This window comes from Moesziomyces antarcticus, assembly GCF_000747765.1.
Source record: "Moesziomyces antarcticus DNA, scaffold: scaffold_v10015, strain JCM 10317, whole genome shotgun sequence".
NCBI classification, from domain to species: Eukaryota; Fungi; Basidiomycota; class Ustilaginomycetes; order Ustilaginales; family Ustilaginaceae; genus Moesziomyces; species Moesziomyces antarcticus.
The window spans coordinates 113,366-140,643 of record NW_014638995.1 but is presented as its reverse complement, the minus strand read 5'-3'; the positions used below and the strand labels follow the sequence as shown (position 1 = coordinate 140,643).

Below are 27,278 nucleotides of genomic sequence, written 5' to 3'. Positions count from 1 at the left end.
CGTGTGACCGGCTGAGAAAAAGGTGGCGGCCGTGTCGCCTGGGCTCGGCCAGCCACAGGATCGCTGCAGCTGTCACACTGCGATCGGCATCCCAGACGGCAACATGCTCCGAAAGCTATGCTCGAGCAGCCTCACGTCTGTAGGAAGTGGACCCCAATTTTGGGCCTCAATTTCTCTGCCGGAATTCAACCTCGACTTCTGTACCGCCACCACGTGCCTCTCGTCCCGAAGATCAAGCCCCCAAAACTCAGAAAGAGCTTCAGACATCTCAAAGAAAGGAGCTCCTGTGCATTCCACTCGGACTATTGAATTGTTCTCTATGTAACTACAGATGCTACTTTACTTGCATCCAGGATGTGTGAGCGAGTTCTTGGGGATTCGATCCTTGGGGAACCTGGTGATGTTGACGTTGGAGTAGATGTCTTGGTGACGTTCAATGTAGGATCGCGTGGGGAACTCCTTTGGATCGCACGACACCCGATCCGCCCGACCGTCGCGCTGATACATGCGCACATAGTCGACCTTGAGCGTGCCGGGGAATTGCAGCCGGTCCCACACGGGCGGCTGGAAGTTGTACGCCATTCCCAAGTTGAGGATGATCGACATCGGTTCTCTCGGGATAAGCCTTCGGCTGATGTCCAGCTCGGGCACGCCCGTGAGCGCGCTCGCCCTCAGCGTCCACGTCGGCTTGTCGTCGATCCACCAAGTAATGTAGCTCGGCTCGCCGTTCAGCCCGATGCCGTCGCCGTTCATGTCCGGCTCCCACTCCACGCCAAAGTTGACGTACTGCGGATTCGCGTACCTCTGGTAAGCCCGGTCGGGGATCGCAGACAGCGCAGACACCGACTCTTGCAGCTCATTTCCGTGGTAGCCGTTGATCTTGGTCGTGTCGGCGTCGTGGATGGTGTAGTCGGTGCCAGACTTGTTGTTGTAAAAGTAGTCGACGTCGAACGGTGCCACTTGGAGCGACTGCGAACTCTGTCCACCATTAGCGCCGATGGTCGCCTCGAGCATGTCCAACTCGGGCGAGCTGCGCGCCACATTGTTGTTCGGGCCCGGGTGGTCTTCGCCCGGGCACGTGCACGCCGGGAAGCGCAGACCGGGGAGGTAGGAGAGCTTGTGGTTGACCTGGTAACTGAACTGACCGTTGGCATTGATCGCGTGCGCTGGACCACTGCCGTTGACCCATGTCTGGTTGGGCAGCGCACCCGTGTCGCATCCGGCGTACGAGTAGGGCCAGATACCCTCGTTGACACCGTTGTAGCCTGGACGGCCGAGGTTGCCCATGAGCCACAGGCCGGGCCAGAATCCCGCCACGTCGGGTGAGCCGGGCAGCTGGGCGCGCACCTCGAGGTAGCCGCCGGTGAAGCACGCCTTGTTCCACGACTGAAGCATGCCGGAACGGAAGTTGAGGTTGTTGGTCTCGCGCTCCTCGAAGCTGATCTGAAGCTTGCCGTCGGTGGTGGTGTTGATGGCTTCGGGTGTGTAGTATTCGTAGTCATTGGTGCCCGAGTACCAGCCGTGAAATCCCTCCCAGAACGGGTCCTCGCCCGGCCAGAAGGAGCGGCCGGGGATGTTGAACTCGTCGCTGAAGACGAGATGCCATTTCGAGTCGTCGACGGTGGAAGTTCGGTTGTAGGCGGACTGCGGGGTCTGCTGATCGATGAGGCCGCGCTTCATCTCGGAGGGGAAGGTGGTGTACTGGTTGGTGGTGCTGAGCGAGGAGGAAGCGGTGCCGTCCGAATGCTGTTTGCTGATCTCAATGATGACGGGGTATCCGAGGAAGAGCATGAGCAGGCACGCGAGGATGAGCAGCAACGTGCCGATATTGAGGATGCCCCTCATGGACGTGATGGACTCGTGCATGTCTGATTTGGGAAGCTTTCGGTGATCGTTGATGCTAGGGTCGTGCAGCCAGTCGTCGTCGTCCGAGTCGTACGCCAACGCGGCTGCGCCGGGCGCAGCAGTGCGACCTGCCGCACCACGCCTGTTGAGCGCGGTCTTCTCGTCCGTAGTATAGCCGCTCTTGCCTCCGGTGAAGCTGCTGGCGCTGCTGAACTGGGAGGAGTGCACGCTCACTTCGGACGACGAGCCGCGTGCGCCAGCATTGTGTGCGCCGAGGAAGCGAGGAGTGCCGCTGTTGGACGAGTGTGAGCCGGTCGAGGTGGAGTGGAAGGTGCTGGTGGGGTTGGCAGCGGTGCCTCGGCCAGGTTGCACGATGTTGGAATGCTGAAGGCCCGGCGCAGGCTCGCGTCGGAAGGGTCGCGAGTAGCTGCCTGCGTTTTGTGAATGTGAGTCCGAGTCTGAGCCAAGCAGACCGGCGCGGTCGGCGTCGCGGTCGTGGTTCATCATGCTGACCTCTCTATGGCGCGCTCAATGACAGTGAGGGCGGCAAGTAGGAGGGTGGTTATGGAGCAAGGGAACGAGGTGGTCAGGACGGAGGGGACAAGCGACGAGCGTTGAACTCAGCCCAGCTCAGTGTGATTGCTCGTGCTGCGACAATCTCGGGTGGTCCGAACTCTGCAAGCAGTCCGACTGTTCGAGGCTGGTCTGAATTGGCCGCTGTGGCTCCACGGTACCACTCTGCGCTCAGAGGGCAACTTTTACTGCTGGCAAGCACAGGCGAGCGGCATTGATTGGCACCTCGAAAGACGGCTCAACGGCCCGACCGTCGGTATGATAGGCGTGTGCGGCAAAGCCCTCGACATTCCACCGATTCGGCGTGCGGACAGCGGTTCGGACTTCTTGGCGCAGATCCTTCGCGCTCTCGCGTCGTCGGAGAGCCGCAGCCGAGCAGACATTGCAGACAGGCCAAGGGTCGGCGACGATCACTGTGAGCAGCTGTGCGGGAAACCCAAGCTGCACCGATCCGATCCAAAGCAGGAAGGAAGGAGTGCGGTTTGCAGCTCGGAGGGAATTTTTTTCGAACCCTCTTGCCCTGTGCTTGCCCTGTGCTTTGCTGTGCCTGCCGTCCTTGACATGCGGAAGGGTGCAGGCTACATGCATGCCAAGAAATGCGCCATGAAACTGATCGGCAACCCGGAGGCGAGCTTCTCTGCTGGCATCCTTTTTCTCGCCTCGGCTCGGCGGAGCTGCTGAACCACCGCGGCTCGGTCCATAGAATCACCCGCCGGTGATTTTGTGCGACCTTTCGCCTCTGGTTCTGCCTATCTCGCCTCGCTCTTTGCTCGCATGCCATCGGAACTTGCGACGCAGACCGTGGCTGGCTTGAGTGCTGGAACGAGGCAACAAGCGGTTGGTGGCTCAGGCCTGCAGCATTTGCTCTGCAACCGCAAAAGGCGGCCAAATAGCGCTGGCTGCACGCGCGCATGCAGCTGGCTGCGCCTGGCTTCGCAACATCCGACGTGCAGCGAGCCCTTTGAGACAATCACGGAATTCACACGCTCTGCCAACAATCACACCGTTGGTCGGAGTTTGCCGCCGATTCCGCGCTTCTTCCGACAAGTCGCCGGAGCAAACGTTGGCCCTCGAGCCTCAAAGTTTCGATGCAGCTATCAACTTGCAGCAGCAGCCAGCAGCACGGATAGCAAAGGTGCTAAATGGATGTACCTGCTTGGCGACCTCACAGCTGATTCTGTGCTCACACTGTCGTTGGCCCCTCTTTCGCCTCGTTCGACGAGGGCAGCTTCTAACCACCAACTCGGACAACGTTCTTCTCCTACTCGCAAGGCTCTTGGAATCGCTTCGCACCGTCACGCATCATGTTGGAGCTGCACACCTTGGCAATGGCCGTGCTCGTGGCACTGGCAGGCTTCGTGGCCGCTCAGTCGGGTCAATGGGATGATCTGCTCGACGATCTCGCCGGCACCTGGAGCACGGGTAGCGGCGCAGTACGCACTGGCCCCGTAAGTTGACCCCAACAATCGCTCGCGATGAGCCCACGCATACACGCTTGACCATACAGCGGCTGACTTCAATCATCCCCATGTGTACGCAATGATAGGGCTTCTGGAACCCGCGCACGCAGCAGTTCACCGTGCCGCGCTCGGCAGGCCGCTCCTACAGCTTCACCAAGGACGGCTTCTGGGAAGAAGCCATCTTCCAATGGTCCAACGATCGTAAGTCTGCCCCTCCATCATACGGTGCAAGGTCTTTCGCGATCTGACCGCCATGCTTCTTGCTCGCACTGCAGCTACGGACCCGCACTGTGTCACCGCAACGCTGCTCTGGCAGCACGGCAACTTTACGCTGCTACCCAACAACGGCACGCTGCGCATGGACCCGTTCTGGGGCGACGGCTTCCAGAGCCAGTGGATCGGCTGCGACACCACCGCGTCTGCCAACGACAACAACACGCTCGCACCCGTCGCCAGCTACAACCAGTATGTCCCCACACCCACGTTCTCCATGCTCCCATCGGCATCGCGGAAGATATCTGACTGCTGTATACGAGCATTTCTGACAGAATCGAGTTCTACCAGACACCCGCCATCAGCGTTGATGCGCACTACGGCGTGGCCAGCTGGAAGCTCGAGATGGCCCAGCTCAGCGGCGAGCCACTCAACCCCATGTGGAAGGTGCTCAACCCGCCCTCGATGCTCCCCACTGACGTGCTCCACATCAGGGTAAGTTCTCCACGCCCATTGCTGTGTCCAAATGCGTCGGACCTCATCATACTTACCGTCCCCCACATTTGCTTCCTTTCACTTTCCGCAGAGATACGGCCTGGAGTGATCCGCATCCACTCCGACACCCCCACCCCCGTGCATAGGATCATTAGGCTGTGCTGCCGTTACAATGGACAATCTATAATACACTGGAAAGCTATTGCATGCAATGACTCGGGCCAAATACGCGGCTGCGATCACTCGTAGCTATACGGATACCCTCGGAAGACATTGGTGCGGTTGCCGGTAAAGCAGACCCGGATGTTGTCCATCCACCGCGCTTCGTCTGGATCCGCATATGTGCCGATGGGTACGCCCTTGAGCGTCTCGAACAGGTTCATGTTGAGGTCGATCGTCGTCCATACGTTGGCGTCTCCGTAGATGGCGTCAAACTCGCCGGCTGGCCCACGGATCTTGGCTTCCGCACCGCACCAGTTGCGCGTCATGCTTTCCCACACATCGCGATCCACGTCGTGCGTCACGGGCTCCGACACATTGACGGCGCGCGACATGTTGATCAACGGCAGCGCAAAGATGGGCGCCGTCTTGTTGAATTGCGCGCCACACCATGTGGTCGTCTGTTGGCCCTTCCAGTTGGGCTGGAATGCGGTGGCCTGCATGGTAAAGCACGTGCCGAAAGGATTGTCGTTGGGGCCCGTGCCGTTCCAGAACGGGCGCTCGTCGAACGGCGACGAGTTGGAAGAGAGGCGGTCGCGATAGACCACAAGTGGCGGCACGACAGCAGCAATGACGCAGAGGAGGATGACGATGAACCAGAAGCCGCCGCGTCGGTAGATCGGCTTCTTCGGTGGCAAAACTAGTGGTTCGTTTGAGAAACCCATGGTGGCAAGTGGCGTCGATGCGATGCTCTGTCGAAAAGAAGAATGTGTCTGTCGCGATAAAGCTTATGTGGTTGTTTAGCGTCGTCTTGCGATAGAAGTCGAGGTGTCAAGTAGAGGCGGAGATGCAGCAACTCGAGGCAGCATTGACCAATTTGTCGGCCTTAAGAGCGTAAGAGGAGTCTTGAACGAGGGCGGTGCTACGAAGATGAAGCTCGCAGTATCTGTCGAGGCATCAGGTGGGGAAGATGGAGTGCGTTTGCAAGAGGGCAAGAAGAGTGATGGCGCCAAGGTTCTTGGTGGAGTCGCTTGGGTCAGGGCCTTCTTGGCGGTGATGCGCGGCGGGGGTGGCGATGCGCAGCTAAAATGTCCGAAATTCTGGCTGACGCGAGACCCCGCCAGAGAGGTGAATGTTGGGAGCGTGCCGGAGAGAAGCGCCGTGCCTGACGCTGGCGCTCAAAACAGAAGCTATCGCTGCATTACCGTGTCATGATGCCCTGACTACCGCTCAACCGCCCACTTGCCTTGGCCTCGCGCCGAAGCAAGCCGGTCCAAAGTATAAGCCCACACTGCCTCTCGCCTGCGGGGCCCGGCTGCGCATTCCGCCAAGGTATTCACCGGTGTCGTGCCCTGTCTCGCCGCCCTGCCGTCTAGGCGAGCTGGCGGAGAGAGCGTCATTGGACAAGCCCGCGCGCCTGGAACCACGCGGTCGGGGGCGGAGCTTTCAGCGATGATCATCCTGGCTCCCACCGTGGAACAAACAGACCACGGAGGCTCATGACATGTCGTGGCGAAGCCGGCGAGATACCGAGATGTTTGGATGCTCGTGTTCCATTCTCCGCACTTCTGCAGAAGCGCAGATCGATATAGAGGCGGGAGCGTGTTTCGGCTAGGCACATGGCCTTGTTGGCGGAGATAAGCGACGGCGGCGATGACTAGAACATGGCTTCGACAGGTGTGCTGATCATGGCGCACACAACGCATTCTTCCCGGTGGCTGGCTCTTGGGAGTCAGCAAAGTCCCGAATCACGCATGGCAGATCGCCGATCCAGCTCAAGATCAGGGAGGAAAGAGAGCGCAACGAAACGTCGAGAAGGATGCAGGGTTGTCATGCGCCTTCATCACCTGCTGTTGTGAGGCGCAGATTGAGATGAAAAAGGTCGGCAGCAGAAAGCGTGACGACGGAGCATCCGATGCATTTCCCGATCAACGCCCGTCGCCGACCTCGGGATCATCCGAACACCGTGGACCGCCTGTGCCGATCCATGTCGAGACCGTTGTGCGTGATCCACCTCTTCCTTTCATCGAGATTGCTTTGCGACCTTCAGTCAGCGGCGCGGTCTTCCAAATCGCTGGGCTGTGCAAATTTAACTCAGCGCAGGCCAGCGCGTGCAGCTGCACCGTGCGTCATTCTGCACCTCAGTTAAGCGCTCCCGATGCCTCCACCCCAACCCCTGCGCACGGCCGCGCGCCAAGCCTGCCTGCCAGCCACGCCGACCCCCGGCCAGCCCTCCTGACTTGCTCATCGGCCAACTTGGATCCGTGTTCATGCCCGTTCATGATCTCGGTCTACTGTACCAAGCCTTGAGAGGCGATGCTTGATCCTCATGGCAGAAGGGGACAGAAGCAGGAGAGGATGACGACGAGGACGCAGAAATTGGATGGATCTCGACTTCCGTGTTGATGCAGATACGGCGTGGGCGGTTGTCTCAACTTGGCCCAACTGGGTTAAGAGTAAGCAGAGACGCAGGTGTGACTGAGCATGTGGGCGAGTTGGTGCCTGCTGCCGTGAATCAGCGGAAACAGCAGCGCGCGATGGAAGGAACGGAAAGCCTTCGACTCTCTTGCATGGAAAACACCCAGGGCCCGCGCTCAGGCCAGCTCGGAAGCCTGTGCGCTCGCATGCGCTCGAATGCCCTCGCATGTCCTCGCAGCGCTGGCTGTCTGCATGTGGGGCAAAGCAACCTGGCTCGCTCCACACAGCGCCTGCTCATGTTGAGCATCCGATCCTCGTCTGAGCATCGAGCTGCTCCCACGCCTCGGGCACTGCAGCGCTCGTGCGCGCACAACCGACCCTGACGTGCACCCTTCAAAGAGCTCACCTTCCCGCTTCTCGGCAACTCTTCCTTCTCTCCTTCCACCATCACCAACACTCTTGCTTGAACTCAAATCCCTCGCCCTTGCCCTGTCACAGCGCAAACTCAACTGCAACAGACTTCCTTCCTCTCAAAATGCCTTTCGTCATCGACCTCAAGGGACAGACCGTCGTCGTCACCGGCGGCAACCGTGGTATCGGTAAGTTTCTTGATACGATGGCCTTCGTCGTTGGACTTGGCTAGGGCTGGAGCTGAGACGGAGTTGACCACGTGCTGACCCACATCATTTGCATCTTGTTGCTCTCTTTCATCTCGGCAGGTCTTGCCATGAGCGAAGCCGTGGCTGCTGCGGGCGCCAACGTGGCCATCTTCTACCGCTCGCACCCCAAGGCGCAGGAGGCGGCCGAGCAGGTGGCCAAGAAGCACGGCGTCAAGGTCAAGGCGTACCAGTGCGACGTCGGCGACGCTGAGCTGGTCAAGAAGACCATGAAGCAGGCGCAGGACGACCTGGGCCAGATCACCGGCCTGCTCGCCAACGCCGGTGTCTCGGTGGTCAAGCCCGCCGTGGAGCTGACCTCGGAGGACTTCCGCTACGTCTACGACACCAACGTCCTCGGCGTCTTCAACTCGGCCAAGGCCGCCGCGCAGCTCTGGATCGAGTCGGGCTTCAAGAAGGGCTCCATCGTCATCACCTCGTCCATGTCGTCCGAGATCTACAACCAGGAGGGCCTCAACAAGCCGCTCACCCAGGTCTTCTACAACTCGTCCAAGGGCGCTGTCACCAACCTCGGCAAGTGCCTCGCCGCCGAGTGGGCGCAGCACGGCATCCGCGTCAACATTCTCGAGCCTGGCTTCTGCAACACGGAGCAGACCTCGGGCATGGACGCCAAGATCCGCGACTTCCAGGCCTCCAGCATCCCCCTCGGCAGGTTCTCGGAGCCCCACGAGCAGGCCGAGCCCGCCGTGCTGCTGCTTTCCGACAAGGCTTCCTACATGACCGGCTCGGTCATCCGTCCCGACGGCGGCTTCACCATCTGGTAATCCCAGCCGCAAGCCTGCAACTCGTTTACATTTCCTCACGAAATTGATGCTTTTGCCCCAGAACAAATGCGTGCCCGAAAAGCCGATGTGGTCACAAGAACTTTTCTTGGATTGAAAGCAGGATACCAGATACACGCGAGACGCCCATGAAGCGGGAGAGGTGACAGAAGGAAGGGCAGAAGCAGAAACTACTTGCAGCGAGCATGGACGATGGCGGGTCCGTGTTCGTCGTACTCCTGCTTGGAGATCCAGAGCTGGTGGAAGGTGCCCAGGCTGGCCAGGATGCTGGCGCCGAGCCACGACGAGTGTCTTCGTTCGGTCGAGTTGCCTGGCGAGTGGATCTTGACCTTCTGGTTGGGAGCCTTGACGCCCAGTTCGTAGCTCAGACGGTCGGTGAGACCCGAGATGAGCGAGCTGCCACCCACGAGCACGATGTTGCCAAACAGCGAGGGCCGAGAGTCGACGTCGACGGCATTGATCGACGAAAGCACCATGTCGGCCAACCCCACGCTCGCCTTGCCGCCACCAGCCACCGCAGCGCCCTCGGAGCCAGTAGCGCCATCGCCGCTCGAGGGCGTGGACGAGGGATGCAAGACGGCGCCGAGCGACTCGGCGGACGAGACGCCGTTCCAGAGCGATGGGCTGAAGAGCAGCTCAGGGGCCTTGAGACGCTCGATGCCAAAGGCGTCGTTGTAGCCGTCGGGGAACTCGTACATGCGTCCGCTTCGGAACTGCGCCTGCTGCTCGTCCCACGGCACCTCGAGCACCTGCGCCACGCTCTCCTTGAAGTCATTCACCACGCGGTTCACGTGGTAGTTGCGGAATGATGGTGTGGAGCCCTCGATGCGATCCTGACGCAGCACCACGTTGGCCGCCACACCGGGGTCCACCGCCGAGCGCGACTTGATGAGGCACTGCGGTGTGACGCCGCCGAATGCGCCGCCGCGCGAGTGGTGCAGACTGTAGAGCAGGGCGCGGTTGATGGCATCGCCGCCGTTGTTGTGCCTGTGGATGCCCTTGCGCAGGATGAAGCCGTCGACGATGGGGATGGTGGATACACTGGTGGAGCCAATGTCGATGACCAGGCTCGACGGCTTGCCTGCTGCAAACGAGCTGAGCACGCTTCGGTTGGCGAGGTAGAAGGCGGGGCTGCCGAGCGTCTCGAAGGCGAGCTCGGTGAGCTTCTCCCTCGACTCGCGCGTGTTCCAGGCAGGTTCGGTGAGCAGCAGGGGATGCTCGCGCGCGTCGCACGAGAGCTGGTCTAGCCCGAACGAGCACAGCTGCGCAAACGCCGGGTGGTCGGCCACGATGCCATCGTCGTCAAAGATGGAGGAGATCTCCATGTCACGTCGGTAGAGGTTGAGGTCGTTGTCGCCGACATAGCGGCGGCGCTTCTTCTCGCGGTCGACCGAGAAGCGCAGCACCTTGGATGCGGACTTGGCACGCGCTTGCTTGAGACGCGTGTCGGAAGCTTCTTCAGTAGCTGCTGCGCCGTTGCCGTTCGATGAGGAAGCGCCGTTCTGTAAGCCATCTGCATCGGCCATGGTCTCGTCGCCATCGCCGTTTGCTGCCGAGTCGCTGGGCTGGTCGTGTGGATGCGACGAGGTCGAGGCAAGCAACGCTGCTTGCGATTCCAGGTCGGTGATGTCTTGGTCGCTGATAGACGAGTGTCCGTAGTACGAGGGCATGACTACACGCGGACCATCCTCGCCGGCCCAGCCGACGCGGCTGGACGAGTGGCCGGCGTCAATGACGAGGGCATTGATCTCGTCGCCTCCGTAGACACCGGGCATGGCTTCGAGATTCCACCGAGGGTTGCGGAGATGTCACGGGGTAGCTGCAAGGTCGATCCGAGTGTCAACAGGCGCGTGTCGGGTGGATTGGCGATGTGCAATGGTGCCGACGACCGAGGAGTATCTGTCGAGATTGTGATGGTGAGATGTCGGATGGCTTCGACTTTGAGATGGAGTGGAGCCCAACTGACTGCACAGTCCACGCACGCAGAGAGACCCGCAGAGCGACCCGACAGCCGTCTGGCGCCAGGCAGAGGCGATCTCTCTCGCGACGCGATTCCACGCTCCTTCTTCCATCCGGCCGAGAGGCAGACCCTCACTCCACACGATTTTTCCACCGCACGAACACTCTGCAAAAATTTCGAGCAGGGCGGGCGCTTCTTTTTTTTTCTTCTGGCACCAGAAGCAGAGTGAGTGGCTCAAACGGAACTGAACCCTGACAGCCCACCCAAGGCCGTCCTACACCACCAAAACCAGCTCGACTTCACTCTTCCACTCATAACTGTGTACGAGTGGCTCTCCATCTCCCATACCGCACAGCAATGGCGAGACCTTCCGCTTCCACGTCGGCCGCCGCGGCAAGCAACGGTGCAGCCAAGAGGAAGCGCAACGTTCCCGCTCCTGCCGCCAAACCATCTTMCACCACCACCACAAAGACGCCCACGACAGCAAAGGGCAAGTCAAAAGCGCAGGAGCTCCACCTCGGCGACTCAGACGATGAAGACGAAGCTCAGCTTGATCTCGAATCCGACGACGATGATCTTCAAGCTGGCGACGCCTCCGGCGATGAGAGCCAGGACGGCGACGAGTTCCCCGAGATCGACCTCGAGGAAAGCGAGGGCGAGGAGGACTCGGACGCGGAAGCAGAGCAGCCTGAGCAAGACGATGATGCAGATGATGAATCCATAGAGCTTCAGGATAGCCAAGCTGATGATGATTCCGAGCAAGGCTACAACTCCTCGGACATCGACAACTCGGACTTCGAAGGTGACGAGCCAGAGGACGATCTCGAGTACGATTCGGCGGAAGAGGACGACCGCGCCTCTGCCTTTGCCGCACGCAGCGACGCTTCGCAGACAAGCATCGACGAGGAACTCTCGCGCATGGTGTCTCGCTACGCATCCAAGCCCGACGAGGAGTCGGGCTCGCTCTCGGCCACCAACAAGCTCGGCATCCCGCGCAACCAGGCAGCCCAGGCCTTCGACCTTCGCACCCGCAACCCGGACGGCTCCGCCAAAGGCGTCTTCAAGCGCAGCGACATCACGGGCGAGATGAAGCGCGTCTACCCCGAGATCCAACCCGAATACGACTCGGACAGTAGCACCGAAGACGCCGAGAACCGCATCGGCAACGTGCCGCTCGAGTGGTACGACGACATGCCCCACATCGGCTACGACATCAACGGCCGCAAGGTCATGAAGCCCGCCACCAAGGACGAGCTCGACAGGTTCCTCGACACCGTCGACGGCGACGGCGAGGCTTGGTTCTCGGCGCGCGACAACTCCACCGGCAAGGATGTCCGCCTCACCGACGAGGAGCTCGCCATCATCCGCAAGCTCCAGAATGCCGAGATCCCCGACGATGCATACGACCCTTACGAGGACTATGTTGACTGGTTCACTGGCGAGGACAAGGTGATGCAAACCGCACTCACCGGCCGACCCGAGCCCAAGTCGCGATTCGTGCCGAGTAAGTGGGAGCACAAGAAGGTCATGAAGATCGTGCGCGCCATCCGCGACGGTCGCATCGTGCCGGGCGCCAAGGCCCAGAAGGACACCAAGCCCAAGTTCTACAACATCTGGGCCGACGCCGACGAGAACGACACACGCAGCCCGTGGGCCGTCATGGCGGCACCCAAGCTCGCGCTGCCCGGCCACGCCGAGTCGTACAATCCGCCCGAGGAGTACCTGTTCAACGAGCAGGAGCGCAAGGACTGGCTCGACGCCGAGGCCGAGGACCGCAAGCAGAACTACCTGCCCGACAAGCACGGCTCGCTCCGCCACGTGCCTGCGTACCAGAACTTTGTGCAGGAACGCTTCGAGCGCTGCCTCGACCTGTATCTGGCACCGCGCATGATGCGCAAGAAGCTCGACATCCACAACCCGGAGAACCTGCTGCCCAAGCTACCTTCGCCCAAGGAGCTCAGACCATTCCCCACCAACGTCAGCGTCGTGTACTCGCATCCGGACGGCAGCAGGGTGCGCTGTCTTTCGGTCGACCCTACGGGCAACTGGCTCGTCACCGGTGGCGACGATGGACGCGCGAGGCTGTGGGATGTGGCGATTGGCAGATGCACCGCAACGTGGGATGCATGCGAGGGGATGCCCAAGGCAGAGCGCTCGGCTGTGCACTCGGTCGCGTGGTGCCCCACCAAGAACTACTCGCTCTTTGCCGTGGCGGTCAACGGCCGCGTGGTTATCATCGCTCCGCCGCAGACGCAGAACTATGCCCAGACGCAGTCGGGTCCTGCTTCTTCCAAGGCCGCCTCTTCGTCGGGCGCGACGGCAACATCGACTGCGTCGTTCCTGTACGCTACCGCAGCGGCGGCTACTTCGATGCCGAGCAAGCCCGATGCGCGTGCGCCCGTCGCATGGACGAGGCCGGCCGAAAGCGAGCGTCGTTCGGGTGTGGCCATGTATCTGAACATCACGGCGACGAGCGCAAGCAACCTCAAGACGGTGGTGTGGCATGCCAAGGGCGACTACTTTGCCACCGTGTGTCCCGATGCAGCGTCGGGTGCGGCAGGTATGCTGATCCACCAGCTGTCCAAGCACCGCTCCCAGTCGCCCTTCCGCAAGGCGAGCAAGGGCTCGAGTGTGCAGAAGATCGTCTTCCATCCGAACAAGCCGTGGGTGTTTGTGGCGACGCAGCGCTACGTGCGCGTGTACGACCTCATGGCCCAGTCGCTCGTCAAGACGCTACAGACGGGTTTCAAGTGGATCTCGTCGCTCGACGTGCATCCGTCGGGAGACCACATCATGGTGGGTTCGTACGACAAGAAGCTCGCCTGGTTCGACCTCGATCTGTCCGCACGTCCGTACAAGGTGCTCAAGTACCACGCCAAGGCCATCCGTGCCGTCCACTTCAGCACGGCGTGGAACCTGGTCGCCGACGCCAGCGACGACGGCACCTTGCAGCTCTTCTACGCCAAGGTTCATGCCGACTACGGCGAGAACCTCACCCTGGTCCCGCTCAAGGTGCTGCGCAGCCACGAGGTCAAGAATGGCCTCGGCGTGCTCGATGTCAAGTGGCACCCCACCCAGCCCTGGTGCTTCTCGGCAGGCGCGGATGGAAATGCCCTGCTCTGGACCACATAAGAACCTGGATCAGCGTATCACCTTTCGCAACGCATGCTTGTATTCCCATCTTTCTTCGTTTGTGACTGTGCGGGCTCGAATCTAGGACAAGATTGAGTCGACGAGATCTGGATCATTTATCCTTCTTGCTGTCAGCAGTGGCGTCTGCTCCCGGGAGCGAGGTGGCCGCAGCAGCAGCTTCCGACTCGGAGACCTCGTCCTTTTCCTTGTCGGTGTCGGCGCCGGTGCCGGCGGAGACGGCTTGTTCGGCGGACTTGATGAGTTCCATCTCGCGGCGCAGCTCGAGGAGCTCCTTTTCGAAGCGTCGACCAAATACCTCGACGTAGTACGACGCTCCATTCCACACGCTCACCACAAAGATGACCGCACTGCGATCCATCCCCCAAAGTGAGCGAAGAAGAGGCGGCGAGGGTCAGCATGACAGAAGGCAGAAGTGCTGGGCAGAGGTATGGCTTACAAGAACACGGCCGAGGCTGTGGAGCTTGGGAACAGGATCAGTGGAGCCGGCAGCTGAATTGGAAAGACCCGGAAATGGACCGCGTCAGTACGATCTGCGTCGCTCGGATCATGTCTCGCTGCGTGACTTACTGTTGTGATGATGGTGTAAACGAACTGCAGCACTGTTTGCACTCGAACCAATTCGAGGGACCATCAGTATCTTGTCGAAGGTCGATTGCAGGCACAAGGCGTACTCACGCATAAAGGCTGGCTCGCGACGCTTGGGCGGCGCCTTGCCCAGCAGGTTGGCTACGGGACCCTTGCCCTTGCTCATGGTCGAGTAGGAATTGATGCGCTCGCCCGTCTCGATCTTGGACTTTTTGCGGATGACGATGAGCTCGTAGTAGACGAGCTGCCACACGAGATAGATCGTCACGTTCTGGCGGAGGAGAAGAGTGCGAAGCGGGACTGTCAGCAGGAGCTCGGCGAGCCAATGAAGCACGGAAGGGGAGATATACGCACAAACCAGAAGCTGGTGTATCCGTTGAGAGTCTTGAGGTTCGCGAGCGCCGGGAAGCGTGTCACAGCTTGATCGTGGGGCATGAAGTGCACCATTGTCGTAAAGACAAATGGCGGGTATAGGTGGATGAAGAGCTACAAGGAGCGGCAAAACATGAAAAGGGCAAGATCAGCCGAAGCCCCCTCGACCCGGAGTACGAGTGAAATGGACTTACCGAAGTCATCTTTTCGAGCGAGTGAAAGACGAGACCTAGATTCGACACAATGTGCCGTGTCAGCAACTCTGGATAGACGATCTGTTGGTCGATATGATACTGACTGTTCCGCCATGTTGCGACGCTGAATGCGAGTGGGCCATGTGCAGCACAGTAGCATACTGTGAACAAGAACTCGGAATTGGGGAACACCCAGATGAAGAGCAGGTTGGCAACGTTGAGAAAGTAGCAAAAGTCGAAGAGGAAGTAGTGCCACTTCTTGGAGGTGTAGGACCACACCCTAAGCGGTAAAAAGTAGAGGGCGAGGGCCGAGTAGAGTGTCGGGATGTGCTCCGGGCGCAGCGCAAAGACGAGGGAGCCTAAGGACGATTCACAGATTGGAGTCAGCTTCTGGCGAGCATGGCAGGCCGAGATTGTGCGCATTTTGCAGCTTTGTACTCACTGACGACGAGGTTGAGGACGCCTACGACAAAGGAGATCTTGTCGCGTAGCCTTACCACCTTTGCGTCTACCCACTTCTGCTGGAGGTTCTCGATGCGCTTCGAGACCTTTTTGCGCATCTTTTTCAGCTCGTCGTCCATCTGCTGAAGTTCGCGCTTGGACTTGGCCTTGCGGACGAGCTCCTCACGCCTTTTGCGGGCGCGTGAGCGCATGTCGCCGGAGAAGGCGGTCCATTTTCTGCCGGCCAGATCGATGCGTGGAGAGAAGTAGGTCTCGAACAAGTCGCTGAGTGGCAGGGCGCCGGAGTGGGACGAGCCGAGCAGATCGATGCCCTCCACGGAACCCGAGGCACTGGAGTTGTAGGTACGGTAGGGCGTGGTGGAACCGTCATCGGAGTAGGCCATACTCGACGCGCGCGAGAGAGCTGGCCTGCCGGTATCGTCGAATGCCGAGGAGGAGGCCTCGGAGATGTGCGAGTGATTGGACGAGGTGGATGAAGCGCGACGCATGGGAGTGGATGAGCTTGCGTCGTCGGCAGCAGCCGCAATGTCCGGGTCTGGGACGGCGAGGTAATCTGTACTCATTGGTGCTCTGGCCACTGCGCGTTGAGGAGTCACGGTTGATGGCTGGATGGTGGTACGCAGAGAGGATGCGTGTCGCGACGTTTTGCGGAAGGGAGTGTGATAGCGGAAGGGTGTTGCATTTGTGGCGGGCGGTGACAGCATCGCGCAGCACATTCCGTGCATTTCTCCACACGCACCGCCAACGCGTTGCGCACCGCAAAGCCAAGATGTAACATACGGTTATGCCGCCGAACGAATGGTGTTGCCTGCTCACGGCTTGCACATTGGGCTTGGATGCGCACCCCTCCCTTGTCACGATCGCCAATCGTGATCAGAATACTTGGCCTACGAAGATTGGTGTCAGGCGGCCTTGCTGCCAGGGCGGAGGGCGAGCTCTCCAGTTCATCAGGGTCATCGGGCCCCCCTACATGCTGAAGAGCACGTTTTGAACGAATTGGAATACCAGGGAACATGCTATGAGTACAAAGGGGGAACATTACACGGGCAAAGTGACGGAGAAAGGAGGGGATGTCAAGTGGGGCAGTCGAGAGGCAACGACCCGCCTAAGACGAGCGTAGTCGACGGCGGCGGAAGGGCACCCGTCGAATCCTGATTGGAAGTGGCGAGGTAGGGTGCGGATGCAGGGCTGTTGAGAGGGTGTGATGCAAGCCTTACGAGCGGCGGTGCTGCGGCCAAATGGCACTCTGCACGACCTCCGTGCAAGCCAACTGCAGCCGCTGTGGCAGCGCCCGTCGGAGCGAAACCGAGCCGCTTTACGCAGGAAAAGCGTCCGAACGAATGGCTGCAATGCTTTTGGGTGGATTTGAATGAGAGCCTTTGCAGACGAACGATGCTGCAAGGGCTGCAGACGGTTACGAGCCGAACGACTGCTGCGAGGCGCTTGTGGAAACGCCTCGATCAACGCGCCTCAAAGTGCAACATGCGCTTTGTCCTCTTCTTGTACATGACACGGTGGCCACACTCTCGGCATCGGATGGGCTCTCTGGGGCGGATCTCGTTGGTGGCAGCGCAGTCGGCGCAGATGTACTCCATGACCGGGTTGCGAGTGGCGAGACCGCCCATGCCCGCGCCACCGCTCGGTGCCGATCCGGCCGGTCTTGCCTGGTACGACATTATGAACTCGGTCCTCGTGGGTGGATGTGCTTCTATGCGCGGATGCAGGCGTCCTGAAGGCGTAAGGGCGCTCGAGGCCGTGGCGAGAAGAGGTGGATGATGGCGACGAAAGTAGGATGGTGAGGAGGTCCAAAGTGGAGAATTGCGAATTTTTCTCTCGTTGCTCACCGCCGCTGAATCAATTGCGACCCTGGGCACATCACGTGACGTGTCCGTGAGGCTCGAGGTGTTGGATTCAACCTTCGCACCTTCGCACGGACAACCACACTAATCATCACCACCACCGCCATCACTGCCATCAACACAAGCGGCATCGCGACACCCGGTGACGCATGTCGGGACCACTCGAGGGCATCATTGTCCTCAGCGCCGACGGCCGCCCCGTCGTGCATTCCCACTTTGCCAACCGCATCCCCTCCTACCCGCTCCTCCACTCGGACTACTTTGCCACGCTCCTCGCCGGCATCAACTCGGCCAACGCACAGATCACCACCTCTTCGTCCACAGCAGCAGATTCTGCGTTGCCCGGGCCTTCGTCCAATCGCATCTACTTTACCAAGGACATCAAGCCCATCATCTGGGTTCCCGGAGTGCCCGACGTCAACCCGCTCGAGCTGCAAGCCGACTCGGACGACGAAGAGCAGGATGACGATGACTTAGATGCGGGCGACGTGACCGCCAACCTCGGCGAGCTGTCACTGGCAAGTCAGCTGAGTGCCCGCATCTCCGCCAGTCGCACCGGTGCTCAAGCCGCCAACACCGCAGTCGACGATGTGAACGTCTGGGACGAGGGAGTCCCTCCATCAATACTAGAACAACCGTCCACAGAGCCGTCCCTCCCCAGACGGTCCACCCCGCCACCCACTTCTGCACAAGATAGGGGCGACAGAGTCGTCGAGCACGCCGCAGAGGCACTCGCAGAGCAAGGCGCCGCGCTCATCCACGTAGCCTCGGGTCCGTTGCGCTTTCTGTGTCCCGTGTCACGCGAGATGGACCCGTTGGTGCCGCTCACCTTCCTGCGCTCGTTCATCGGCATCCTGCAGGAGTACTTCACGCAGTCGTCCGATCCGGCGCTGCTCACCGAAGACACGCTGCGCGACAACTTTGACATTGTCTACCAGCTCTTTGAGGAGATCCTTGACACCGACGGCAACATCCTTACCACCGAGGTAAACCAGCTCAAGAGCCTCGTCCTCCCGCCCAGCTGGGTCGACAAACTCGTCAAGGCCGTCGGCGTGTCTGGCCTCGCATCTGCTGCGCCGCCGCCGCTCACATCGCCCATCGCTTGGCGCAGACCCAACTCCAAGTACACCAACAACGAGATGTATTGCGACCTCGTCGAGTCGCTCGAGGGCGTCGTCTCCCGCACGGGGCGGCCCGTGGCGCTCGACGTTTGGGCCAGCCTACAATGCAACGCGCGGCTGTCAGGAACGCCCGACCTCTCGCTAACCTTCAACCAGCCCGAGATGGTACAGGACGAGAGCTTCCACCCGTGCGTACGGTACCGCGTGTGGCGCAAGGAGAAGCGCCTTTCGTTTGTGCCGCCCGATGGTCACTTTGAGCTCGCGAGCTTCAGGGTCGGCGAGCCGTATCTTGTGACCGAGTCGAAGCAGGCGGCAGGAAAGGGTCCGACCAACGGCTGGACTCGATCGCTACCGTTGTCTGTATCGCACTGCATTGCTCTGGAAAAGGGCTCTGGAACTGCGCTCATTCAGGTGCAAGCCACGGGCGACCGCGGCGCCTCGCTCTCTTCCGGCTTCGGATCGGCGCCGAGCGGTGCACAACGCTCGAAAGCGGATCCACCGGGAACACTCGAAGACGTAGTGATTACGTTTGGCCTTGGTCCGGGCGTGGTCTCGTTGGACGCGACAGCCGGCGGAGGGTCGATGTCCAACACCTCGGATTCCACACGCGCCGTGCTCGACCCCACGCTCACGCCGTCGGCAGGCGATGTGTACGGATCGTACATCTACGACCCTAACACCAAGTTGGTCCGATGGACCATCCCCAAGCTTTCGCCCGCGCACCAGTCGCGTCCGTGCCTACTCAAGGTGCAGTGGACAACCTCCAACTCACGCACACCGCCCACCCACTCATCCGCCATCACAGTCGCATGGTCCAACCCAACCACACCCATCTCCAACCTCAAAGTCACCGCCATCGAACTCACCAATACCGCCACCCACAACTACCGACCCTTCAAAGGCGTGCGCTCCATCTCCAAAGGCAAACTCGTCTACCGCGTCTAATCACGCACTCGCAATCACAACACCATACCCCTTTCGCTCCTTGCATGTGTTTGTGTGAATTCTTGCCATTTGGTTCCAACCATTGTCAAGGTACAGTGAAAGCAACGACCGGTGACACCCGAGTATCGCACAGCAGAAAAGAGACCGAGAGACTGTACAAAATTAGCCCAAAAAAGACGGAGCGAGGAAGAAGGAGCAAGGGATCGGTGTCACGAGGCATGCAGCATGAGTTTCCAGCCACGGTCGGTCGCCTCGTCGAGCCAGGCGGTGAGCGAGGCATCGTCGTCGATGAGATCGGGCTTTTCGTTGCACTTGAACACCGAGACGTCGGCGCCCAACCTCTCGCGCACCTTCTCCAGCAGCTGTGCATACGTAGGACTCGGCGGCATCCTCAACGCGATCACGCTGTCCAGATCGTTGCGTCGCGCCACCTTGATCCGGTGGTACGGCACGCTGGCCGCCGAGCCCGACGTCTGCGGTTGCGTCGATGGCCCGGACGAATTCTGCTTCCTGTGCCCACTCGACGCCTGCGATGTGCGTCCCGTACTGATCGTCCCGCCCACTCCTCCGCCAAACGCAGCACTGCTCCTCGCCGAGTCTCGCTGGCCCGACGACGCGCCGCCCGAACCGCCGCCTAGCGAGGCGCCGCGCATCTTTGCGCTGAGCTCATCCTCGGTCCTGGACGAGGTGCTTGCGCGGCCCACTGGCTGATCCTCGGCATATTTGTTGACGCCATTGCTGCGGAGCTGCTGCTGCTGCTGTGTTGTCTGCTGGTTCCTCTGCTGGCCTGCATCCACGCCGCCGGCCAGATAGCCGTAGTCGTTGTACTGCAAGTTGTTGTCCTGCTCGTCGGTGGGACCGCGCGCCGGGTGCGCGGGGTGCGCGGTGCAGTGGTCACCGGGTCTTGGCTCGAAGAAGAGTCGTACGAGCTCGGAGCGCATGATGTACTCGGGCAGCGAGCAGAGTTCGATGATGTACTGGTCCAGATCGACGCGACGCTGCGAGGTGATGAGGTCGTCGACGACATCGAGCGGGCCGGGCATGAGCGGGAGGATGCGCTCGCTCGAGTGGCCGTTGGCGTCGGTCTCGCGGCCGGCCTCTGCAGGGAAGTGGTCGAGAAGCGCGATCTGGAACTCGTAAAAGTCTTCGTAGAGGCGGTAGAGGATGAGATCGCGTTCCTCTCCGTCGGGTGCTGTGGGCGCGTTGGATGGTGCTGATGGTGAAGGCCCGGCGACGTGCGTTGCCTGGATGCGGAACCAGTAGTCGCCCTGCTCGTAGTGGAACGAGTCGACGGTGGCGGAGGTGATGATGCCTGTGGGCAGCGGCTCGCCTGGCGACATTCCAGGAGGCAGCTGGGTGAGCGGGTCGATGGCGTTGGGGTCGTGCTCGTCGAAGGGCTGCACTGCACCGGCGGCGCCGAGCGGACCGCCAGTATGGTTGTAGAGGTCGTCCTTGGGTGGTGGGGTGGGGACGGGCAGCGAGGAGATGGACGCCTGGTGGGCGTGCATGTCGGAGCGCGGGAGGGCGGCATTGTTGGTGCTGCTGCCCGAAGCGGCAGCGGCCATGTTGGCGTAGGGCGAGTTGAGACCCTGCTGGGAAGATTGCGGAAAGTCGAAGCGACCGAGGGGAATGGTGTTCTTCTTGTATTCTGCGGTCATCTTCTTCCACTCCTCCACCTTGGGCACCACGCCGCTCTCGATGAGCTCTTGCACGTCGTCGATGGGACGACCAGAGACCAGATCGCGGATCTCGACAAAGGCGACGGGGATGAGGCCAGGACCGCCGAGTCTGCCGATGGGTTTTGCGACGAACCATTCAAAGTTGGACTGCGCAATGACAATGATGGACTCGCCGGCTTTGGCCTCGAGTTCGTCTGCGCGCTCGGCGTTGAAGTCGTACTTGACCACGGCGTAGAGGCCGCCGCCACCCTTTGCCGTCATGGCCGCTCCAGCGGCACGTCCTCCGTAAGCCTTGGACGACGAGGACGCGCCTGAAGGAGGAGGAACGCCTGTGGTGGAGGCAGCGGAGGAGGTTGGCGGAGACATGCTGCCGATCTGAGGCGAGGTGGCGCCTGGGCCTGCAAAGGTGGCCGGGTTTGCGCGGTTGCTCTTGGAGAGGACGTCGAAATGACTTGCGGGGACGAGACCGCGTGCGTTTGTCATGGGATTGTTTGCCTCGAACCAATCTGCGTTGGGCGCGGGATCTGTGATGACATGGAAGAAGTCGCCCTTGTGGAAGCTGAGCTCGTGGGGCGAGTTGGATCTGTAGTCGCGAACGGCACGGATGACGAGCTTGGGCGGCTGGATGGTGACGGCGCTCTTGACGTTGGTAAAGGCGGCAGGGCTTGCGCTTGAAGTGGGAGGCTTTCCGCCCGAATGGCGGTCCTTGTTCAAGGACCTACGAAAGTCTTTGAGGCCCTTCATTGTGGGCTAGGCACGCCAAAGATGAGCGCAGCCGTGAGTCGAAGTTGAAGGGGTGGAGGGGCTGCTATAGTTGAATGCAGGGACGACAGGATATGGCCGAGGGGGGGCACAGCAGTGAGCGCACGTCGTGGCGAGGTCGTGAAGATCGTCAGTGTTTGGCCTGGAGTGATGCAAGTGGAGAAAGACAGAAATGCATGCAAGAGGTGTATATGTGATGGTGGAGCGATACGGAGGAGTGGTGAATTGTGCAAATGTCGGGAGGCGGGCGGGCGGGTGGGTGGAGCGGAGGCGGCCGCGGCCGCGGCAGCAGCAGCAGCAGCGTGTCACGGGCAGCTGTTCAGCGAGCGACGCGGAGAGAGAATTGCGAGGGCGCGAGTGGGTGTGCCAAGCAACGAGCGCCAGTAGTGTCGCAGTGTCGCAGTGTCGCAGTGTCGCAGTGTCGCCATGCTACCGCTCGCCGCAACTTCTCAACGCGCTTTTCGCGGTCCGCTTGGCCGACACTCGACGCGAAAAATGCCCAGATCAATTGGAGCTTGAACCGAAAAATCATCTCGAAGCGCCAGCATCAGACGGCGGCCGCCATCGTCGGATGCAGTCGGCGAGCATCACCCACTCTAGCCGACCCAAACTACTGTATCGCAGAAGAGCCTCGTCAGGTGCGGTGTGGTGAGATGCGCCTCTGTCTGTGCCAATCTGCAGCGAAGGATTAGGCGAGCTGCATGTTGCTGCCGTCGGTAGGATCTGCCGATCCCATCTCGCCGCCCGCCTCGTCGAGCAGCTGAGCCACCGCACACCTGCCCAATTTTGCCTGGCGCCAGAATGCAGTCGGCAAGCAGCGACGCGGCGTAGAAGTTGCTCCTCATCCACCACGCCCCTTTTTTTTGCCTCGTGAAATCTTCCGCCTCTCTCATCGCATCCATCGCTTTATTAAATATGCAAGTCACTGCGATGCTTCGGCTTCCCCCGAGCAGTCGCATCGGATCTTCCGATCAAAGCAAAGTCGGGCGTTGCAGAGGCAGCCTGCGTCGAGAGTCCAGGCTGGGAAACAAAGTGCATTGTGTTGGGTCATAGTCTCGAATCAATTTAGTATGTTAAATCGATGCTATCCTCTCGGCCACCCGAATCCCCGCAGGGCTGAGCTAGACGCACGCGGCCCGCAGCCTGAATCCGCACGGAGTGTACCTGCAGCGGTCCCTTTTCATCTTCTTGTCTTCCAACCTCCATCCTCGATCTCGCGGCTCTCATCCATCGACAGCTCCCTTCCCCCACATCGAACGATCAATCATGTCCACCCGTGTATACGTCGGCAAGCTTCCTCCTGATGTCCGTCGTGGCGACATCGACGATCTCTTCCGTGACTACGGTGTAAGTTCTTACTCGTTCTCACGCCACCCGCAACCGCTAGACTCCATGCTGACCATCGCCTCTAATCACCCCAACAGCGCCTCCAGGATGTCCGAATCATGGGCTCGTTCGGATTCGTCGAGTTCGAACACCCTCGCGATGCCGAAGATGCCGTCAAGGACTTTGACGGCCGCAACTTCATGGGCGAGCGCATCGTCGTTCAGCATGCCAAGAGTGGCGAGCGTCGCCGCGAGCCCGCTGGCTATGGTGCCGACCCCTACGACCGTCGCGGTGGCCCTCCCGGCAGGGAGCCCCCTTCCCGCTACGGCGCGCCTCCCCCGCGCCGAGAGCCTCGCATCCGCCGCGGCCAGTTCCGCTGCATCGTCTCCAACCTGCCTCCCAACACCAGCTGGCAGGACCTCAAGGACATCGGCCGCGAGCACGGCTCCATCTCTTTCGCCGATGTAGACCCTTCGCGTCCCGATGAGGGCGTCATCGAGTACGACAACCGCGACGACTACGAGCGCGCCCTCGACAAGATCGAGGGCATCGAGCTGCGCGGCTACAAGCTCCGCATCGACCCCGCTCGCCCCGCACGCGACGACCGAGACGACCGCGACCGCAGCCCTCCCCGTCGTCGTGACGACAGCCCGCCCCCTCGCCGTCGCGAGGACAGCCGCGAGCCTCGCGACCGCGAAGACAGCCGCGAACCCGCTCCCGAGCGCAACGGCCGATACGACAGCCGAAGCCCCCTCCCTCCCCGCGACGACGACGACGTGCCCGCTCCCCGCGATGATTAGAGTCAACATCTCGCCAACCTCGGCTGGCTAGCTGTGTAAGTCGTATCCTCCGCTCGATCGCCTTGCAAGGCGGTGACGCCATGGCGGTCTACTCCAGTCCCTCCTCTCTTGAACGCGCGTGTATCTTCTTCGTTTCCTCGCCCTTCTGGTCCTCGATATGTCAAAAAATCTCCGTCTCCACTTCCCGGTCTACTGCCCAAGACGATTCACTTCTGCAAGCTGTCTGGCTATTCTTTCGATCACCTGGACCGGTCTTTCGCGTGACGGTGGCGGCTAGGCGCCATGCAACCAATTCAATGTCTCGATCTCTGTGCTTTCACTTCCTCTGGCGGTCCGTTTCCCCGCGCGCATCGCGCCGATGCTCCGGACGAACAATCTGGTCGATGGCTCTATGGATTCCCAACAAGACGAAAGGTTTCGGAGATTCCCCAAAAAACGCGTGACTACTTCGGACGATGCCCGACGCACTGGAGCACCATGAATGCCAGCAAACTGGCATGTGACAGCCACGACGGATGGACCGACCGGATTGAGTAGACCCGGGGCACCAGCCCTCGAATCTGTGGTGAAGGTGGCGTTACTAGAGATCAGCTGACTCACACGTCGAGAGCGCGCGAGCGTTTGGCGGTGGTGCAGGTGGTGCAAAAGCATCGTCCTGCCCACACTCGCATTCCCGCCGCTCATATGCTTCGCTCTAGCCGCGCATTGCTCACGGCGCCCGTGGCGGCTACGCGAACTGGACTCGCTATCTCAAAAGACACCATAGAGAAGGCGCCAAACTTATCTCTCAGCACCGCGCAAAGATGAGAAGGATACGACTCGAAGCTTGACGTGGCGCCACCAGCAGGTAAGTGCATGCTTTGTCCGTGTCTACCATCAACAAGGCCTGCACGAGCGCACGCTCCGGGCGCAGGCTCAAGCGTGGCTGTGAGGCTTCACGCAATTCAGAATGCCACATCAAGCTCGCTCGCGGTGACGTGTGACACAATGCCATTCTTGCAGCATTTCTAGGACATGAGAAATGGCGTGTCTGTGCTCTGATGCGTGAGGTCGACCTGGGCAACGCCGCCGAAAAAGTCGGTGATCTTCACATCCGTCAATGGCCAGGGGAACAGGTCGGTGCGTACGCCTGGATCGGATTCGATCCGACTCGGATCGTACGCCGCAAACAGATCTTGCATCGTAGCATCCGACGTCTTGTTCTTGTCCTCCATCCATTCCAGCACAAAGTTGGTGAACCGATCGATCATGGCCACACCCAGATCGTCGTCAGCACCATGCGAGTACGAGTTCTGCCCCTTGGCGGAGGATCCTGTGGCCAGCACGTTGGGCGAATAAATGCGCGTATACAGCGTGTTGGCCTGGCACGTATCCACCATAAAGAAAAGCTGGTGGTATCGTTTCTTCTGCCACATCTGCTCGATCGCATCCGCAATATCCACCGCCGAGATCTCCTCGTAGTCCTGGAACTTGAGGAACTCGTCCCCCCCATGCCCCGTCATGTACAGGAACACGTTGGAACGAGCATCGCTCTCGAGACGCTTCGACTTGGGCGTGGTGGGCGGCAGTCGACCCGTGAGAAGTCGGATGAGGTTTTCCACCGACACCTCGTAGCCGCGATAGTCGACCTCGATATTGTGCCCGTACAGGTCGAGGCGGTTGGCAGTCGATGCCCATACGTTTCCGGGAAACTTGTTGCGCGGATTGCACGCGGCGTCGTCCGCAAGCATGAGGATGATGTTGCTATCCGGAATGCCCAGCCGCTTGACCGTTCGGTACATGCCGAGAGTGTTGGCAATGTGACGGTAGTTGAACCAGAACTTGGACGTGCACACCAGCACCGCCCAGTTGTTCGTATGCCCTCCGCGTACAGTAGTCTGCGATGAGGTTGAATCATCCCACTGTCCTGCCCAAGATCTGCCTGACAACCCCGACGATTCTCGGCCTTGCAGCTGCGCAAGTGTTTCTCCAAGTCCTGCTGACTCGAAGAACGTTGTGACTTGCCCGACCTGCGCCTCGGTGAGGAACGCTTCCGGATATACGAGTGGCGCAACTATCGCTACGAGTGCCACAAGTAGGCTCAGCAACACCAGTCGCAGAGCATGTCGTGATGTCCGTGACCGCGATGCTTTCGTTGACCGTGTTCGACGCGAGCGATCTTTCGGCCTCGACTCCTCGGGGACGCTGGGCACCATGCTGGTCCGGTAGTCGCGCAGCTCTTGCGCCTCTTTAACGGCCTAGGTGCCGTGTCACGAACCTTGGCTCAGCGATCGATCGTCCTGGGAAAGATGGGAGTGTGCAGGTGTTGAGCCTGAAAGCCAGCCGGCTGCCGGGGCCAACACGACTGCAACGTGTGGAGAGGAAGCCGAATCCCGAGATTTATCCTCTGGGTCTCCGCGCTTCGAAGGGAAGAAGCTCAACCGCCGTTTGCGCACGGGTATGTCAGCGGCTTCCCCATGAGTTTGCCCCAACCCTAAACCCTGCCCCCAAGCATCCGAGCGATAAGGTCGAGGCTATCAACAGCTACATCCCCAAACAATCGGTGTGGATAGGCGCAGCTTCGAGTCGATTCTGGGCAGACAGGTGACCCGGCAGCGCGCACGAAATGTTAGAGTGTCTGCGCGCTGAGCTGCGCAAACAAAGCCGTGCGTGGCGCCATTGTTGTGGGTCGCCTGACACCCGTTTGCACCCTACACCTAAATTTCAGACTGCGCTTGTCTAACGCCGATGCCAAGCTGCTCATCACATCATGCGCCAACCGGTGGCCCTGGCACCCCGCGTCCCGGCCCGACTGGCCATGTATCACTCGATCGTTCGAGCTTCGACGCCAGGAGCATTCGAGGCAGACGTACAGTCCAGAGAGACAGGACTTGATTGCTGCAAAGTACAAGATGGAAACGTGCCGATCGACAGAGTGGTCACGGACAGGACGATGACAAGATTGGGGTCGCAACGATTGTATGCATGCGCTCGACCCGACTGCAAAGTTCGATAGGGGGAGGGTGACCAAAAGGAGTGTGGGGAAAGAACTGACAGGCAAGCACGCAAGCGGATAAGGTGCGTGTGGCGGTGCACAGCCTTGCTTCAAGGCACCGGGCCCGTTCGGTCAAGGCTGGGTACCGCCGCGCGGTAGCGGGAGACTCGACAAAGCACTAGCGTGATGGTACGTCCAAGTGGCCAGATGCAGGTCGAAAAGCCCTCATCGTAGGTGCGTCTATGAGTGGTGTAGTTGCTAGAGTGAAAGCACTAGAATCTGATGTAGGCAGGACGATGGACTCTTTACTGCGACTCAGCGCTCTCCGACTCGCGCTTCCAGCTCCACTGACGGTCGGGGGGACCGATGCCGTAGTCAGCGGCGGGCTCGCCATCGCGCTTGTAGCTCCACCTGTCGGCGCGGCCAACACCAAAGTCGGCAGCAGGAGCGTCGCCGCGCTTCCA

At 60.4% G+C, this 27,278-nt stretch overlaps 13 protein-coding genes across 13 annotated transcripts in view; 5 read left to right on the top strand and 8 right to left on the bottom strand.

Annotated features, from left to right (window-relative positions):
• Positions 1–339: 339 nt before the first annotated feature.
• PAN0_015c5077 (glycoside hydrolase family 16 protein) lies at positions 340–2,352 on the bottom strand (the record flags this gene model as incomplete). Its single annotated transcript, XM_014799387.1, has 1 exon — positions 340–2,352. The coding sequence occupies one exon, from the start codon at positions 2,350–2,352 to the stop codon at positions 340–342; it is 2,013 nt and encodes a 670-aa protein (XP_014654873.1).
• Positions 2,353–3,722: 1,370 nt separating this feature from the next.
• PAN0_015d5076 (uncharacterized protein) lies at positions 3,723–4,695 on the top strand (the record flags this gene model as incomplete). Its single annotated transcript, XM_014799386.1, has 5 exons — positions 3,723–3,866; positions 3,965–4,079; positions 4,154–4,343; positions 4,427–4,586; positions 4,678–4,695. 5 exons carry the CDS (start codon positions 3,723–3,725, stop codon positions 4,693–4,695), a joined length of 627 nt encoding a protein of 208 aa, XP_014654872.1.
• A 130-nt stretch (positions 4,696–4,825) lies between these two features.
• Positions 4,826–5,470, bottom strand: PAN0_015c5075 (uncharacterized protein; the record flags this gene model as incomplete). The annotated part of the gene is made up of 1 exon (XM_014799385.1): positions 4,826–5,470. One exon carries the CDS (start codon positions 5,468–5,470, stop codon positions 4,826–4,828), a length of 645 nt encoding a protein of 214 aa, XP_014654871.1.
• Positions 5,471–7,698: 2,228 nt separating this feature from the next.
• PAN0_015d5074 (NADP-dependent mannitol dehydrogenase) lies at positions 7,699–8,604 on the top strand (the record flags this gene model as incomplete). The annotated part of the gene is made up of 2 exons (XM_014799384.1): positions 7,699–7,762; positions 7,883–8,604. The coding sequence occupies 2 exons, from the start codon at positions 7,699–7,701 to the stop codon at positions 8,602–8,604; spliced, it is 786 nt and encodes a 261-aa protein (XP_014654870.1).
• A 188-nt stretch (positions 8,605–8,792) lies between these two features.
• On the bottom strand, positions 8,793–10,397 carry PAN0_015c5073 (53 kda brg1-associated factor b; the record flags this gene model as incomplete). The annotated part of the gene is made up of 1 exon (XM_014799383.1): positions 8,793–10,397. One exon carries the CDS (start codon positions 10,395–10,397, stop codon positions 8,793–8,795), a length of 1,605 nt encoding a protein of 534 aa, XP_014654869.1.
• Positions 10,398–10,939: 542 nt separating this feature from the next.
• Positions 10,940–13,714, top strand: PAN0_015d5072 (RRNA processing-related protein; the record flags this gene model as incomplete). Its single annotated transcript, XM_014799382.1, has 1 exon — positions 10,940–13,714. One exon carries the CDS (start codon positions 10,940–10,942, stop codon positions 13,712–13,714), a length of 2,775 nt encoding a protein of 924 aa, XP_014654868.1.
• A 112-nt stretch (positions 13,715–13,826) lies between these two features.
• On the bottom strand, positions 13,827–16,052 carry PAN0_015c5071 (integral to membrane protein; the record flags this gene model as incomplete). Its single annotated transcript, XM_014799381.1, has 7 exons — positions 13,827–14,082; positions 14,172–14,224; positions 14,303–14,334; positions 14,411–14,591; positions 14,675–14,806; positions 14,887–15,245; positions 15,329–16,052. The coding sequence occupies 7 exons, from the start codon at positions 16,050–16,052 to the stop codon at positions 13,827–13,829; spliced, it is 1,737 nt and encodes a 578-aa protein (XP_014654867.1).
• Positions 16,053–16,421: 369 nt separating this feature from the next.
• On the bottom strand, positions 16,422–17,024 carry PAN0_015c5070 (uncharacterized protein; the record flags this gene model as incomplete). The annotated part of the gene is made up of 2 exons (XM_014799380.1): positions 16,422–16,692; positions 16,873–17,024. 2 exons carry the CDS (start codon positions 17,022–17,024, stop codon positions 16,422–16,424), a joined length of 423 nt encoding a protein of 140 aa, XP_014654866.1.
• Positions 17,025–17,356: 332 nt separating this feature from the next.
• PAN0_015d5069 (clathrin adaptor mu subunit) lies at positions 17,357–19,273 on the top strand (the record flags this gene model as incomplete). The annotated part of the gene is made up of 1 exon (XM_014799379.1): positions 17,357–19,273. The coding sequence occupies one exon, from the start codon at positions 17,357–17,359 to the stop codon at positions 19,271–19,273; it is 1,917 nt and encodes a 638-aa protein (XP_014654865.1).
• Positions 19,274–19,482: 209 nt separating this feature from the next.
• On the bottom strand, positions 19,483–21,696 carry PAN0_015c5068 (protein scd2/ral3; the record flags this gene model as incomplete). Its single annotated transcript, XM_014799378.1, has 1 exon — positions 19,483–21,696. The coding sequence occupies one exon, from the start codon at positions 21,694–21,696 to the stop codon at positions 19,483–19,485; it is 2,214 nt and encodes a 737-aa protein (XP_014654864.1).
• Positions 21,697–22,980: 1,284 nt separating this feature from the next.
• PAN0_015d5067 (RNA-binding domain-containing protein) lies at positions 22,981–23,840 on the top strand (the record flags this gene model as incomplete). Its single annotated transcript, XM_014799377.1, has 2 exons — positions 22,981–23,061; positions 23,139–23,840. 2 exons carry the CDS (start codon positions 22,981–22,983, stop codon positions 23,838–23,840), a joined length of 783 nt encoding a protein of 260 aa, XP_014654863.1.
• A 1,007-nt stretch (positions 23,841–24,847) lies between these two features.
• On the bottom strand, positions 24,848–26,035 carry PAN0_015c5066 (GPI-anchor transamidase; the record flags this gene model as incomplete). Its single annotated transcript, XM_014799376.1, has 1 exon — positions 24,848–26,035. The coding sequence occupies one exon, from the start codon at positions 26,033–26,035 to the stop codon at positions 24,848–24,850; it is 1,188 nt and encodes a 395-aa protein (XP_014654862.1).
• Positions 26,036–27,119: 1,084 nt separating this feature from the next.
• Positions 27,120–27,278, bottom strand: part of PAN0_015c5065 (uncharacterized protein) — a gene marked incomplete at both ends in the record, with an annotated part of 946 nt that continues 787 nt past the window's right edge. The window contains one exon of the mRNA XM_014799375.1: positions 27,120–27,225. Coding sequence (XP_014654861.1) covers positions 27,120–27,225 — 106 coding nt within the window. The remainder of the gene's footprint in view (positions 27,226–27,278) is intronic.